Source organism: Lepidochelys kempii, chromosome 3, assembly GCF_965140265.1.
Source record: "Lepidochelys kempii isolate rLepKem1 chromosome 3, rLepKem1.hap2, whole genome shotgun sequence".
Classification (NCBI taxonomy): Eukaryota; Metazoa; Chordata; order Testudines; family Cheloniidae; genus Lepidochelys; species Lepidochelys kempii.
In genome coordinates this window covers 68463853-68480690 of record NC_133258.1, presented here as the reverse complement: position 1 = coordinate 68480690, position 16838 = coordinate 68463853, and the positions used below count along the sequence as shown (strand labels likewise).

At 46.4% G+C, this 16838-nt stretch overlaps 1 protein-coding gene across 4 annotated transcripts in view; it reads left to right on the top strand.

Moving 5' to 3' along the window:
• Nucleotides 1–2476: 2476 nt before the first annotated feature.
• Nucleotides 2477–16838, top strand: part of RNGTT (RNA guanylyltransferase and 5'-phosphatase) — a 436227-nt gene continuing 421865 nt past the window's right edge. For 3 of the 4 annotated variants that reach the window (XM_073336684.1, XM_073336683.1, XM_073336685.1), the window contains exon 1: nt 2490–2689. In XM_073336684.1, coding sequence (XP_073192785.1) covers nt 2626–2689 — 64 coding nt within the window. In that variant the 5' untranslated portion in view covers nt 2490–2625. Of the gene's footprint in view, nt 2690–16838 lie in introns of all 4 variants that reach the window. The other variant, XM_073336687.1, reaches the window with a different exon arrangement.

The following is a 16838-nucleotide window of genomic DNA, read 5'->3' as shown; positions in this document are numbered from 1 at the left end:
ATTTATTCACTTTAATTTAAGGTTTCACATGCCAATACTACATTTTAACGTTTTTTAGAAGGTCTCTCTCTATAAGTCTATATATTATATAACTAAACTATTGTCATATGTAAACAAGGTTTTCAAAATGTTTAAGAAGCTTCATTTAAAATTAAATTAAAATGCTGATCTTACACCGCCGGACCACTCAGCCCGCTGCTGGCCTGGGGTTCCATTCACCTAGGCCGGCAGCGGGCTGAGTGGGGCCTGCGGCCGGGCCCCCAGCTGGCAAGGGGCTGGCAGCCAGAACCCCAGACCGGCAGCGGGCTGAGCGGGGCCAGCGGCTGGGTCCCCAGACCAGCAGTGGGATGAGCGGCTCAGCCCGCTGCCGGTCTGGGGTTCCGTCCGCTGGCTCCTGACAGCCAGGGTCCCGGCTGCCGGCCCCGCTCAGCCCGCTGCTGGTCTGGGGTCCCGGCCCTGTCCGCATAGAGTAGGTACCTACTTTCTCCCTGGTTCTGGCCCATTCTCTTCCTCTCTCTGCACTGAGATGAGGGTGGGAGTATGCTGAGAACAGGGCTGGGGGTAAAGGAGCAGGCTGGGGGTTGGGGTGCAGGGTCTGGCCAGGAGCTAGAATGAGGGAGGGGACTCAGGGTTGGGGCAGAAGGTTTCGGTGCGGAGCGCTTACCTGGGCAGCTCCCATTTGGTGCGGGGGGTGCAGGTGGGAATGTGGGTGTGTGTGTGCAGGAGCATCAGGGCATGGGGGGGCTGGGTATGTGTGGGGGGTGCAGGAGTCAGGGCAGGGGGCTGGGGGGGGTTGGTTATGTGGGGGGGTGCCAGAGTCAGGGCTGGGGTTGTGGGGGGTGCAGGGGTCAGGGCATGGAGCTGAGGTGTGTGGGGGGTGCAGGGGTGAGGGCAGAGGGCTGGGTGTGTGTGAGGAGGGTTCAGTGGTCAGGGCAGAAGGAGGTGCAGGGGTCAGGGCAGAGGGCTGTGGGGGGTTCAGGGTCAGGGCAGAGGGCTGGGGATGTGTGAGTGGGGTGCAGGGGTCAGGGCAGAGGACTGTGGGTGTGGGCTGAGGTCGTGGGGGTGCTCCCAGCCCCCTCCCCTGAGCGGCTCATGGCAGGGGGCTGGAGGGGATATGCCAATTCCACCCCCTTCCCCAAGGTCCCCGGACCAGAGAGCCCGCTGCGGCTCCGATTTCCCTCTCCCCATCCGTAGCAAGGGCCATCAGCTGAGGGAGGGAGAGAAGGAGGAGCAGGAACCCTGCATGCTGGGGGAAGAGGCAGGGGGAGGGGGAAGCTTGCCTCTGCAAGGCGAGAGCGATGGGTGGGGGTGGAGAAGAGTGGGCCGGGCTGGGCAGGATTTTTAATTGCACGCTGCTGTCCCCGGCTTGTGTGCCATGTTTAGCACGCGTGCCATAGGTTGCTGACCCCTGCGCTACATGCTTGGCTCCAACTGACCAATAATGCCAGCCTCCACTGCCCACTTGTTAAATTTTGCACCATCTTGTGCTTTCTCCCATGCTGCCCCACATGGAGAAACACTCCCCAAAACTATCTGCAAAGGTATCTCATTATCCACCTTCAAATCCCTTCTCAAAACTCTCCTTTGCTGTGATTCTTAAAAACAAAACAAACAAACAACTTGACAATGATTAGGCTGTTGCTGTGTAAAGACTGTGTATTGCCTATCATGCTCATTGTTCACTTGTACTCCCACTGTTGGTCTGTCTGTAGCCCTCTGTTGTCTCTTGTCTCATACTTAGGTTCTCAACACTTTGGGACAGAGACTGTATTTTTGTTTTGTGTTTGTTCAGCACCTAGCACAACAGGGTCCATGATGAGGCTGCTAGGCACTATGGTTATAGAAATAATAAATAATGATAATTTAGCTTTTGCTCATGTGGCGCCCCACTGACTTCAATAGGATTGTGTGGACCCCAGGCTCCACACACGTGAATCTGATGGAAGGAGTAAGGTCACGGATTATGAGAGCAAGCGTGTATGTGTGTGTGTCTTCTAGGGTGACCAGATGTTCTGATATGAAGGGCTTTGTCTGAGACAGGAAACTATCGCCCCTCCCCACAAATAAAAGTGTCCCAATTTTTCACACTTGCTATCTGGTCACCCTAGTTTTTTTCCTCCAGGCTAGCAGGGTTGTTCCATCATTTCCTGGTACGCCAGTAGCACCTAGGCACAGCCCAGGCTGGCTTGTGCTAGGTGCTGTCCCTGCCCTGAAGAAGTTACACGCTAACCGTGGGCAGGAGGCGGGCGTGGCTCCATCCGCCCCTCGCTGGCAGGGCTGTACCGAGGTGGTGGGCGGGTTCCCCTGCCAGACCCGGGCCCCCATCGCGCAGCCGGAGCACCCCCCAGGGCCGACCGCCGCCTGAGGGAGCCGGGAGGCGCGGACGCTGAACGCCGTCGCCCAAGCAACGCCCCGCCGCGGCTCGGCCCTGGCAGAGCAGCTCCGGAAGCGGAAGTGGCGTACGTGCCGCGGTGCATTGTGGGGAGCGGCGGTTGCTGTGGAGGTGGATCTGAATGAAGCTGCCGCGGGGAAGGGGCTGCCGGAGCCGCTGAGTGGGGAGGAGCCGCGTCTGCAGCCCCCCGGCCCCGGGTGTCAGCGCGAGCTCTGTCGGGCGGCGCCGCCGCCATGTCCTACAACAAGATCCCGCCGCGCTGGCTGCGCTGCCCCAGGAGGGGGCAGCCGGTGGCAGGTGAGCGGGGCCGGGGTGCTCGGCGCTGGGCGGCCACAGCTTCCCCGCTCCGCTTCGAGCCGCCGAGAGGGAGGGGGCGCCGTGCCGGTCGGGGAAGGGCCGGGCGGGTGGGGTCAGGAGTCGTAGCCCCGACCCCATCCGCGAGCCGGGCCGGTTGAGTGCGGGGCGGGGACACAGAGCCGGCTCCCCGGGGCTGGGTGTGGGGCGTCGCAGGCACCAGCGCTTTCCAGGGGAGCCCTTGGGACCCGGCGCCTCTCGGTCCCCTCTCTCCTTTCTAAGTGGCGACTCGCTACGTTTTCGCTTTTCGGTCCCGTTTTATGCCCCAGCTCTCTCATCCTCCCCCAGAACTGCGCCCTGGCCCCCAGCACAACAGACCTCCTTCCCACAAAGGACTCGGGGGGTGGTGGTGGGGGGAGAACTGGCAACCGGCAACCTTCAGTCCCTCTTCTCTCAGAAATCCTTCTACCTGTAAAGCAGTTGTCCCTTTTTGCTCTTGTATTCACCAGTAAAAATTGTCGTCCTGGATCAGATGGAGCTGCTTGTAAAGGGAAAACGGACTAACTTCCTGAGATCCTTGTCAGTTTCTGTTTCCATCATCAAAGAGCTAAACTGAAACTGACCTAATTCCCCCTCCCCTTCTTTGAAAAGTAGTTCAGAAACTTTTCACAGGGTGCTGAGTGGCGAAACTGACTGGGATCAGTTTCTCTTTGCTGCTAGCTGTATGTACAGATCCCTGAAGCAGTTTCCACTGTTGTAAATGATAGGCTGAATTGCAGTAGGCTGCATCCAGCCCTGTAGCAAAGAGTTTACTCAGCTGATCCTCACACCTTCTTGTCAACTGTCTAAATGGGCCGTCTTGATTATCACTACAAAAGTTTTTTTCCTCTGGCTGATAATAGCTCATCTTAACTAATTAGCCTCTCACAGTTTGTATGGTAACTTCCAACTTATCTGTATGTGTGTATATGTGTGTGTATATGTGTATATATATATATATATATATATATATATATATATATAATCTTACTATATGTTCCATTTTATGCATCTGATGAAGTGGGCTGTAGCCCACAAAAGCTTATGGTCTAATAAATTTGTTAATCTCTAAGGTGCCACAAGTACTCCTTTTCTTTTTGCGAATACAGACTAACACTGCTGCTACTTTGAAACCTGCTCTATCCTAGTCGCTTCCCTCCTCTTTTTTCATAAGCAGCTAATTCCCTTTACCCCCTCCTCCTATCCCCCCCAAAAGTCTGTACCATAACATAAAAAAATAAGCTGAGGGACTGAAAAGGGGAAAGAGAAGTAATGTTCTCCCTTCTACTTTTTACAGTCTTACTTCTTCCTCTTCTAGGTTCTAATTCAGCATTGTGCTTAAATCTGTGTCTAATTTTATATCTGTGAATAGAAGGTGCTGCTCATGCGATTAAACTTAACCTCATACATAACTTTGCTGAGTTGGGGTGATGTTTGTTTCCGTCTGTCCCTCCATCATGTTTACTTTTGCAAGTCTCAGCCCCTCTGTTTGTTTTAGTCAGTTGCCTTTTTCTGAAGGTCTTTTGTAGAATTCTTTCTTTACTTATCAGGTTTATGTTCAACATGGGATTAAAAAAAATGGATTGTCTGTCTGCCTGCATTTCTTCACATTGTACTTATTTATGGATTTAGCAAAGAGGTGGGCAAACTATGGGCCGCGGGCCACATCCGGCCCACGGGACCGTCCTGCCCGGCCCCTGAGCTTCCAGCTGGGGAAGCTTGAGCCCGTCCCTTCCCCCGCTGACCCCCTTCCCTCACAGCCACGCGGGCAGTGCAGCTTGCACCTGCCCACCTCCCAGGCTTTCAGATAAGCCTGTCCTGTCACTCTGAGCGGCATGGTAAGGGTAAGAGGGTGGGGGGAGAGGTGGTTGGCTAAGGGGCAGGAGGTCCCGGGGGGCAGTCAGGGGGCAGAGGTTCAGGGCGGGGAGCAGTCAGGAGACAGGAAGCAGTGGGGGTTGGATGGGGGTGGGGTCCTGGCGGGGCAGTTAGGGATGGGGGTCCCGGGGGGCAGTCAGGGAGTAGGGGGGTTTGGATAGGTATGGGAGTTCCATGGGGCCTGTCAGGGGGTTTGGATAGGGGTCAGGGCTGTCAGGGGACAGGGAGCAGGGTGGATTGGATAGGGTGCGGGGTCCCGGGGGGCAGTTAGGGGTGGGGGGTCCTGGGAGGGGCAGTCAGGGGACAAGGAGCGGGGGGTGGAGTTGGATGGTTTGGAGGGGGGCAGTCGGGGGGCGGGAAGTTGGAGGGGGAGGATAGGGGGCGGGGGCCAGGCTGTTTGGAGAAGCACAGCCTTCCCTACCCGGCCCTCTATACCATTTTGCAACCTCCATGCGGCTGTCGGCCCAAAAAGTTTGACCACCCCTGATTTAGCAGAAGCAGTGAGTGAAATCTTTGAATCAAATCAGATCTGGTTCTCTTACTGGGGATGTGCTATAAGAGCAGTGGTTCTCAACCTGTTTACCTTTGTGGGCCACTATACAGCTCTCCATGTACAACATAGACTGCATATGTACAATATATATAATGCCGGTATGTCATTAAGGACGTGTCACAAAGGCCACAACTATGTGTTGATTGGGCTGCAGGTTGAGAACCGCTGATGTACAGGAACATCGAGATCTCTACAAGATAGGGGGTTTAAAAAAAAAAGTGTATGATAGACACTGTGCAGTGGATTAGTAGCAGTTAATTTGAGTTCAGGACTAAAGCCTTTCCTGTTTGGGAGGTCTGTGGAGGTAGAACATCTAGTTAGAAATATAGAAATTGCCATATGGGATCAGACCTGTAGTTATCTAGTCCAGTATCTTGTCTCTGACAGTGGCCATCACAGATGCTTCAGAAACCTCATGTTAGGCAGCTGTAAAATAATATCCCCTCCAATTTAGGTTTTCTCATAACCCTAATCTCTTCATATGAAAGTTTCCCCATGCCCCTAATAGTTTTTGTCACGCTTTTCTGAATGCTTTCTAATTCTGCAATATCCTTTTTGAGATATTTTGAGTGACCAGTACTGCAAATCATATTTTTGATAAGGCTGTACCATTGATTTTATGTAATAGCATAATATATAATTCTGCATTGTTCTCTATCTTGTTCCTAATGCATCTTAACTTCTTGGGTTTTTTTTGTTTTTTTTTAAATGCAGCTACACATTGAGTTGAGATCTTAATTAAACTGTCCACAGTAGCACCCAATTTACTTTCCTGCCTTAATACAGCTTTAGAACCTTTTGTGGTATCTGAGTAATCCTTTTCCCCTTAGGGTATTTTACTTTACGTTTTTATCAACATTGAACTTAATTTTTCTGTGCCTGCTCGTTCCCTTAGCTTTGTTAGGTTCCTCTGATATTTCTTGCAGTCTTCCCTGGACTTGACAAATCTAAATAACCGTGTTATCTGCAAATCTCGCAACCTCACTGCTTGCATCGCTAGGTCATTAATAAATATAATAAACACTGGACCTAATATGTAACCTGGAGGCGTCCTGGTATTAACCTTTTATTCTTATTCTGTTTTGTCTCTTTGCCCATTTTTGATCCATGCCAATACTTTACGTCTTGCTCCATGAGTGCTTAGTTTCTTTAGTAGCCTCCTGTGAGGGAACTTGGCAAAAGCTTTTTGAAAGCCTCTGTGACTTCACTGAAATGTTTAAAGAACTCTAATAGTTACTATGACATGATTTTCCTTTGCATAATCCATGCTGGGTGGGGTGCAGGAGGCAGGTTAGGGGTGCTGGCTCTGGGAGGGGGCTCAGAGCTGGGGCTTGAGGTGCAGAAGGGAGTACAGGGTGCTGGGTTGGGGTGCAGCTTCCCGCGTGTGGCTCCCAGTCTGTTGCGCAGGATCACTGCTTGCCCCAGCCCCACGCTGCTCCCGGAAGGGGCCAATGCTCCTCTGCGGGCCCTGGGAGGGAGGGAGGGCGGGGGGGGGCATGTGGCTCTGCGCGCTGCCCCTCTCTGCAGGCACCGCCCCCAAAGCTCCCATTGGCTGCAGTTCACCGTTCCTGGCCAAAGGCAACTGCCAGGGCAGTGCTTGCAGGCATGAGCAGTGCATGGAGACCCATGCACCCCCTGTCAGGGCTGTGGGGGTGTGCTGGCTACTTCCAGGAGCAGCGTGGGGCGGTGGCAGACAGGGACCCTGCCTTAGTGGCAGCCCCGCTACACTACCAGAGATCACGATCTTTGGGATTCTCCCAGTCGATCCTCCAGTTGATCACGATCAACGGGTTGGTGACCACTGCTCTAAGTCATCTCTGTGCCCTTTCTGGGAAACCCTCACTTCTTATTTTAGATCTTAAAATCATAGAACTGTAGGACTGGAAGGGACCTCGAGAAGTCATCTAGTCCGGTCCCCTGAACTCAAGGCAGAACTATGTGATAACTAGACCTTTCCTGACAAGTGTTTATCTAATCTGTTCTTAAAAATCTCAATGACAGAGACTCCACAACTTCTCTAGGCACTTTGTTCCAGTGCTTAACCACCCTAACAGTAAGGAAGTTTTTCCTAAACCACCCTCGCTGCAATTTAAGCCCATTGCTTTTTGTCTTATCCTCAGAGATTAAGGAGAACAATTTTTCTCAATTCTCCTTTTAACAACACTTTATGTACTTGAAAACTGTTATCATGTCCCCCCTCAGTCTTTTCGTCTCCAGACTAAACAATCTTTCATCATAAGTCATGTTTTCTAGACCTTTAACATTTTTTGTTACTCTCCTCTAGACCCTCACCAGTCTGTCACTATCTTTCCTGAAATATGGTGCCCAGAACTGCACACAATACTCCAGTTGAGGTCTGATCAGCATGGAGTAGAGTGGAAGAAATACTACTTCTGTCTTGCTTACAACATTCCTGCTAATACATCCTAGAATTATGTTCGTGCTTTTTTTGCAACAGTGTTACATTGTTGACTCATATTTCGCTTGTGGTCCACTATGACACCCAGATTCCTTTCCGCAATTCTCCTTTCTAGGCAGTCATTTCTCATTTTGTATATGTGCAACTGATCGTTCCTTCCTAAGCGTAGTACTTTGCATTGGTCCTTATTGAATTTCATCTTATTACTTCAGACCGTTTCTCCAGTTTGTCGGGATCATTTTCAATTTTAATTCTGTCTTTGAAAGCACTTTGCAACCCCTCCCAGCTTGGTTTCGTCTGTAAACTTTGTAAGTGTATTCTCTATGCCATTATCTTAAATCATTGATGACGATATTGAACAGACCCAGGACTGATCCCTGCAGGATCTCTCTCAATATGCTATTCCAGCTTGATTTGTGGACCACCGATAACTTCTCTTTGGGAATGATTTTCCAACCAGTTATGCACCCACCTTATAGTAGCTCCATCTAGGTTGTATTTCCCTAGTTTGTTTATGAGAAGGTCATGCGAGACAGTATGAAAAGCCATACTAAAGTCAAGATATTAACCACATGTACTGCTTCCCCCCTGTCCCCAAGGCATGTTACCCTGTCAAAGAAAGCTGGTTGGTTTATTGGTTTGTTTTAATTCCTTTTTTGAAATGTTCAGCTCCCATTTTAGGTCTTTTAATTCCTGCTAGTTATTTCTGAATTTTGCAGGTACTTCCATTGTTTGTTACATTTTGGTTTGAGAGGTATACCAGCTCACAATCTCTGTTTGTGAACTTGATCCAGCTTCTTAAACCAGTGTTGCCCCTTTTCGACCCAAGCGGCAAGTCAGAGTTTGGGGATGCTTCATTTGATAAGTATTTCTTCAATGCAGTTTTGTTTATTTACAAAGAATGTACAAAGTCCAGTGTCTCTGAATACAGAACGAATCAAACAGCAGGAAACAACTTCTTTGCTTACACCACCGAGAACACTCTTTTTTTAGGCTTCACTCTGACCTAAACACCTCTCCACAGCTTTATTCCACAGTCAGACACGGTGTTTGCAGTTGCTCCTTTTACCTGTTTGTGTCTCTGTTTCTGAGTGTCCTGCCTAAACCTGTGCACACAATCTATATGTTTCAAAATCCTTCCCCCACTTAGTTCAAACTTCCGGGAGGTTCACAACTCCTTTTTGTCTTGGTGGGGGGGTGGAGACTTCTGATGAACTCATCCTCACAGTTATGTTAATTGAAGGGTGTGCTCACACCTAGTCCCAAAGAACTTTGTGATCCAAGCAGTCACCAGTACATCTCACCATAACACTATCATGATCTTACAGGTGTATTTTTTAATTCTATTTTTAATGATTACTTCAACCAATTTACTAGGTGCCTATGTAAGGTTGACTGGTCTATAATTCCTTGAATCACCCCACAAGCCTTTTTAAATGTAAACACATCATTTTCCACCCTTGATCCTCTGATACAGTAGCTGTTTCAAATGAAAGATGGCATATTTTTCCTGACAGTACAGCCACTTCATACTTGAGCTCCCTCAGAACACTTGGCATGCTTTTTAAATTATCACCTTGCTCCAGTATGTCATCTTTTGACACTTCAGTCTTTTCTGGTACCTAATCTTTATTGCCAGAAAAGAGCAGCTGAATCTGTAATAATGCAAAACCTTCCATTTCAGCAATGTCTTGCTACCATCACATGAATGACACTCTCAGTACTAGCATCCGAACACACTATGAGAACTTACAGAATTCTGTCATAATTAATGTTCCTTGAGAACGTATTCTTTCAGAATCTTGAATATACATTTAATAAAATCACAGTATACATCCAATAAAATATTCCCATATAAAAGGCAAGGAGAAAAATGTCAAGTTAGGTGGATGTTGTTATTGAAGTGGGGTGATGGTGAATACTGAAGAATTATGTAGCAAGAGTATCAGTGATTTCTGCAGAACCTGATTTTTCATTTAATCCCCCCCCCAATTCCCAACCACCACCATGATTTTCGGAACCCTAGAATTAGAAAACTTTTCTGAACTGGAACTAAACATATACCAATGCAATGCTGTCTTCTGAAGTCTGCAGACAGCCCTGGTGCTTATGCTGCTGCTTAGAGCTTTGCCAAGGGATCACAGAGGGGAACAGACTAGAATATTTGGAGTTTTCACTGGTCTTGGGCATTGGGCAGAAGTGGGGAGGTCACAGGACAGCGCAGGGGAAGATGAAGGAGCCCTGGCTGAGCTGGAGAGTGGAGCACAGGGGGAAGATGGGAGGACCTGTGATGCTGGGGGGGAAGATGGGAAAGCAAGAGAACCCTTGTGCTGCTGTGGGCGGGCAGGGCTGATCTGGAGAGTGGAGCACTGGTTGGACCAGGGGAGACCTTACAAGCTGCTTCCACATTGTCCATGCCCCCCTGGCTGACCCCCAGACCAAGCGGAGTTCTTGATCCACTTTGGCAGCACTGCACCACTGTCCAAAAGATGGGCAACTGGTGCCTTCCCTGGCGCTGGGGAGGTGGTCTTCATAGTTTGAGAACCTCTATTCTAGGCTAATTAATCACTTATAACCTCTGATTCTGTCCTAACAAAGTTTTTTTGTTCTGGTAATTTTATGATTGCAGGATATTCACAACCAAAGTGCTTTGGTGCATGAAAGTGGACAAAATCAAAAAGGCTATTTTAACCCAGTGAACTTTTACATGTTTTTCAGTATCTAAAAATGTAGACAATGTATTTTTATATTTTAATGTATTTGGTACTTTTCAAAATGCTTTCTTGACCCGTATTTTTGATTTTTTTTTATATTTGCAAATTGAAATATATACACTGCTATTCATGGTTACTCATAATTCAGTAACTACTACAGGTACAGAATCTTATATGAAATGCCTAAAATTTATTGAAATTTAGAAGAGAATGATAGAGAGCTCTTATGAAGGCTGTTACAAAGCCACTCAGGATGTGTTGTGCGAACAATAAAAAGCTCATAAATTAAAAACCTGAGCCTCCAGGCAATAATAGCTGAGAACAGACCTTTCTTTAATAAGGTCAAGACTTGACAGTTCTAAAATAAACTCTCAAAGTCCCAGAGCCACAGGTAAGCACTCTATTTTATATAGAAGGTTGCTGTTCCATGCTGATTGGGAGACCTCTATTACTGTAAAACAGTTACAATGAAAAGGGCTGACAGTAAATGGATGTTTCTGACACTATCTGGTTCTCTTAAGGCTGCCTTTGGAACACTTCACACTTAGAAACCACCAGAACAGGTGTTTACATCATCAGGCTTACAAACTGACTTTTTAAATTCCTATTTTCTTGTTCTGGCCATGCTGAATTTAAATGTTACTTTTAGGGCTGTCGATTAATTGCAGTTAATTCATGCGATTAACTAGAAAAAGTAATCGTGATTAAAAAAATTAATTGCGAGTAATCGCAGTTTTAATCGCCAAGTTAAACAGAATACCAATCGAAATTTATTATATATTTTTGGATGTTTTTCTACATTTTCAAATATATTGATTTCAATTACAACACAGAATACAAAGTGTACTGTGCTAACTTTATCATTTTTACAGTGCAAATATTTGAAAGCAAAAATAATATAAACAAAAGAAATAGTATTTTTCAATTCACCTCAGACAAGTACTGTAGTGCAATCTCTTTATCGTGAAAGTGCAATTTACAAATGCAGGTTTTTTTTGGTTACATAACTGCTTTAAAAAAACCAGTGTAAAACTTTAGAGCCTACAAGTCTACTCAGTTCTACTTCTTGTTCAGCCAATCACTAAGACAAACAAGTTTGTTTACAATTATGGGAGATAATGCTGCCTGCTTCTTATTTACAGTGTCACCTGAAAGTGAGAACAAGTGTTCGCATGGCGGTTTTGTAGCTGGCATTGCAAGGTATTTATGTGCCAGATACGCTAAACATTCATATGCCCCTTATGCTTCAGCTACCGTTCCAGAGGACATGCTTCCATGCTGATGACTCTCAAAAAAAATAGTGCATTAATTAACTTTGTGACTGAACTCCTTGGGGGAGAATTTTATGTCCCCTGCTCTATTTTACCTGCATTCTGCTATCTATTTCACATTGTAGCAGTCTCGGATGATGACCCAGCACATGTTCGTTTGAAGAACACTTCCGCTGCAGATTTGACAAAACGCAAAGTAGGTACCAATGTGAAATTTCTAAAAATAGCTACAGCACTCGACCCAAGGTTTAAGAATCTGAAGTGCCTTCCAAAATCTGAGAGGGCTGAGGTGTGGAGCATGCTTTCAGAAGTCTTAAAAGAGCAACACTCTGATGTGGATACTACAGAACCCGAACCACCAAAAAAGAAAATCAACCTTCTGCAGTTGGCATCTGACTCAGATAATGAAAATGAACATGCATCGGTCCGCACTACTTTGGATTGTTATCGAGCGGAATCTGTCATTAGCATGGAAGCACGTCCTCCGGCCTGGTGGTTGAACATATGAATCTTTAGTGAATCTGGCACGTGAATATCTTGCAATGCCGGCTACAACGGTGCCATGAGAATGTCTTTTCTCACTTTCAGGTGACATTGTAAACAAGAAGTGGGCTTCCATGCTGAGGACGCTTGTTAAAAAAATAATGCGATACAGGTGAGTTGCATCACACGCGCATTTAACTTACGGGAATTCAACTATACGCACTCGGCAAAAAAAAAGAAAAAGAACAGGATACCTGATAATAGTGTGGGCGATTCCACCCACCATTCCACTTAATGAGCGTATGCCCTGGAGTGAGCATGAGATGGGAGATGTGAATCTGCTGTTCCCTCAGTCGGTCTCGGTTCCCACGTGCCTATCCTAGTGTGAGCATCTCGCCGCGCTGAGTGTGATTCTAGTGTTTAAAGATACTGTACGTATTTTTCGTATAACGTGGCCCCTAAACGCAAGCCAACTACTTCATCTGGTGCTCAACTGAAGAAACAAAGATTTGTTCCAACGCTGAAGGAAAAACTGGCTATGATGGACTAATTGAGAGATGGTATGTTGGTCTCCAACGTGGCGCATAAATATGACTGCAACTAATCTAGCATCTGTGCCATCAAGATTCGAGAGAGAGAAATTCATCAAGCCGTGGCATCAAGTGCTCCAATAACTGCTAAGGTGATGAGCCAGGTGCGTGTTAAGACTTTAGTGAAGACTGAAAAGGCCTTAAACTTATGGCTGGAAGACATGAACCGTAAACGTGTGCCTATCGATGGCAATACGTTGCAAGAAAAGGCTCTTAACCTCTATGCGCTGTTCAAACTTCCCTCTGAAGAGGGACAGCCTTCTGGTGAGATGGAATTCAAAGCCAGCCAAGGTTGGCTTAACAGTTTTAGGAACCGCTTCAGCCTCAAAAGTGTGCAGTCTACTGGTGAAGCTGCATCTGCCAATGAAGAGGCAGCAAAAGCCTACCCCGAACAATTAAAGAAAATCATAGAAGAAAAGGGCTATCTTCTCGAACAAGTTTTTAATGCTGACGAGACTGTGCTCTTCTGGAAAAAAAAAATGCCAAACTGAACTTACACTTTGAAATCAGAAAGACAAGCCCCTGGCTTCAAAGCAGCTAAAGACCGTCTGACAGTGTTGTTTTGTGGCAGTGCGGCCGGGCATTTAATAAAGCCGGGCTTGCTCTACAGGGCTGCAAATCCCCGTGCCCTAAAAGGCAAGAACAAAAAACTCCTGCCTGTGTTCTGGCAATCAAATAAAAAGGCTTGGGTGACGGCAGCATTATTTCTGGATTGGTTCCACAAGGGTTTCATTCCAGAGGTCAAGCGGTACCTCGAAGAGAAAGGACTTGACTTTAAAGTGTTGCTGATTGTAGACAATGCTCCTGGCCACCCTGCGGCACTCCAGTTTGCGCATAACGACGGTGAAGTTGTCTTTGTCCTCCCCAATACCACCTCCATCCTCCAACCTCTCGACCAAGGCGTGATTCGCTGTTTCAAGGCCACGTACATGAGGCTTACATTCTCATGGATATGTAGCGCTATGGATGCTGATCCCAATCTTAATGTGATGGAGTGCTGGAAGTCCTTCAACATTGCTGATTGCATCGCTTATATTAAACAGGCAATGGATGCAATCAAGCCTGAAACAGTCAATGCATGTTGGCAAAACCTATGGAAAGAATGTGTGAATCATTTTAAGGGTTTCCCGACCATTGACAAAGAAGTGAAATGTATTGTTCAGGTGGCAGGCAAGTGGGTGGTGATGGCTTCGTCAAGATCCTTGAGGAAGAAATTGAAGAATTAATTGAGAGCCATAGAGAAACATTGACTAATGAAGAGTTAGAGGAACTGATAAAATCATCTACAGAAGACCAAGATGATGACAACGAACAGGAAGAGCCAGCAAATTGGAATCTTCATAAATTTGCTGAAGTGTTCTGAGCAGCGAAACACTTGAATGATTTAATTTCTGAATATGATCCCTCTATGGAACGAAGCCTCAAAGTCACATGTAGTATAACGGACGATTTGAGACCATATCAAGAAATGTTTGAGCAGCTCAAGAGACAACAGCGACAGTTGCCGATCACCATATTTTTCAAGGAAAAACAACCAGCAGCAGATGAGCTTACGCAATCAACTTCTCAAGCTGAACCAGAGCCAACCACTTAGTCTACGACTCGCTCTCCGTCCCCTCAGTCTCCTGGATCAACATCAAGCCCTGATGATCCCCTGTAATTACCGCCTGTAATTAAAAATACAGTACTGTAAAATTATATTTTGCATATATACTCTTTATTATATACTGTAACTTACTGTAATACATTATACATTTATACATATTACTGTACAGGGTTGTATACACGAAACCATGTACAGTATGCTGTACTTTATGGGCAATTTAAGGGATTTTTAAGGGTAATTTTGACTATACGCGATTTTCGTCTTATGCTCTGACTTTAGAACCTAACCCCCGCGTAAGTTGCAACTCCACTGTAATTAAATTTGTGACTGAACTCCGTGGGGGAGAATTGTATGTCTCCTGCTCTGTTTTACCCCCATTCTGCCATATATTTCATGTTATAGCAGTCTCGGATGATGATAGTTTTAAGAACACTTTCACTGCAAATTTGATAAAATGCAAACAAGGTACCACTGTGAGATTTCTAGAGGTAGCTACAGAACTTGACCCAAGGTTTAAGCATCTGAAGTGCCTTCCAAAATCTGAGAGGGCTGAGGTGTGGAGCATGCTTTCAGAAGTCTTAAAAGAGCAACACTCTGATGCAGAAACCACAGAACCAGAACCACCAAAAAAGAAAACCAGTCTTCTGCAGTTGGCATCTGACTCAGATGATGAAAATGAACATATGTTGCTCCGCACTGCTTTGGATAGTTATAAGAACATAAGAATGGCCATATTGGGTCAGATCAAAGCTCCATGTAGCCCAGTATCCTGTCTTCCGACAGTGGTCAATGCCAGATGCCCCAGAGGGAGTGAACAGAACAGGTAATCATCAAGTGATCCATTCCCAGATTTTGGCAAACAGAGGCTAGGGACACCATCTCTGCCCATCCTGGCTAGTAGCCACTGATGGACCTATCCTCCATGAATTTATCTGGTTCTTTTTTGAACCCTGTTACAGTCTTGGCCTTCATAACCTCTTCTGGTAAGGAGTTCCGCAGATTGACTGTTGTATGAAAAAATACTTCCTTTTATTTGTTTTAAACTTGCTGCCTATTAATTTCATTTGGTGACCCCTAGTTCTTGTGTTATGAGAAGGAGTAAATAACACTTCCTTATTTACTTTCTCCACACCAGTCATGATTTTATAGACCTCGATCATATCCCCCCTTAGTCATATCTTTTCCAAGCTGGAAAGTGCCAGTCTTATTAATCTCTCCTCATATGGAAGTCATTCCATACCCCTAATAATTTTTGTTGCCCTTTTCTGAACCTTTTCTAATTCCAATGTGTCTTTTTTGAGATGGGGCTACCACATCTGCACGCAGTATGCAAGATGTGGGTACACCTTGGATTTATATAGAGGCAACATGATTTTTTCTGTCCTATTATCTATCCCTTTCTTAATGAGTCCCAGCATTCTGTTTGCTTTTTTGACTGCCACTGCACATTGAGTGGATGTTTTCAGAGAACTATCCACAATGACTACAAGATCTCTTTCTTGAGTGGTAACAGCTAATTTAGATCCCATCATTTTATACGTATAGTTGGGATTGTTTTCCAGTGTGCATTACTTTGGATTTATCAGCTATGAAAGGGTCCGGCCAGATGGCGACAGGAGAGTTAATAGAAGGCAGATATATTAGCCCCAGGTTAATTAGGTCTCTTTTCCCTGAGTAAGGTAACAGGGAAGGTTCCAGAACAATCGGGAACCTTCTGGAGACAATTAAGACAAACAGGCTGATTAGAACACCTGTAGCCAATCAAGAAGCTGCTAGAATCAATTAAGGCAGGCTAATCAGGGCACCTGGGTTTAAAAAGGAGTTAGCTTCAGTTTGTGGTGTGCGTGTAAGGAGCTGGGAGCAAGAGGCACCAGGAGCTGAGAGTGAGAACGCACACTGTTGGAGGACTGAGGAGTACAAGCATGATCAGACACCAGGAGGAAGGTCCTATAGTGAGGTTAAAGAAGGTATTGGGAGGAGGCCATGGGGAAGTAGCCCAGGGAGTTGCAGCTGTCGCACAGCTGTTCCAGGAGGCACTCTAGACAGCTGCCTTCCACAGGGCCCTTGGCTGGAACCCAGAGTAGAGGGCGGGCCCGGGTTCCCCCCAAACCTCCCAACTCCTGATCAGACACAGGAGGAGTTGATAAACCCTGGACTGTGGGTTCACGAAAACGGCCAAACTGAGGGCTGCCGTGAAGCTCCAAGGTGAGCAAATCCGCCAATAAGCGCAAAAGCCACCGAGATAGAGGAGGAACTTTGTCACACAGCATTGAATTTCATCTGCCTTTTTGTTGTCCGGTCACCCAGTTTTGAGAGATCCTTTTGTAGCTCATCGTAGTCTGCCTGGGACTTAACTATCTTGAGTAGTTTTGTATTATCTGCAAATTTTGCCACCTCACTGTTTACCCCTTTTTCCAGATCATTTGTGAATATGTTTCCAGATCATTTATGAATAGGACTGAGCCCAGTACAGACCTCTGGGGGACACCACTATTTACCTCTCTTCATTCTGAAAACTGACCATGTATTCCTACCCTTTGTTTCCTATCTTTTAACCAGTTACCAATCCATGAGAGGACCTTCCCTTTTATCCCATGATTGC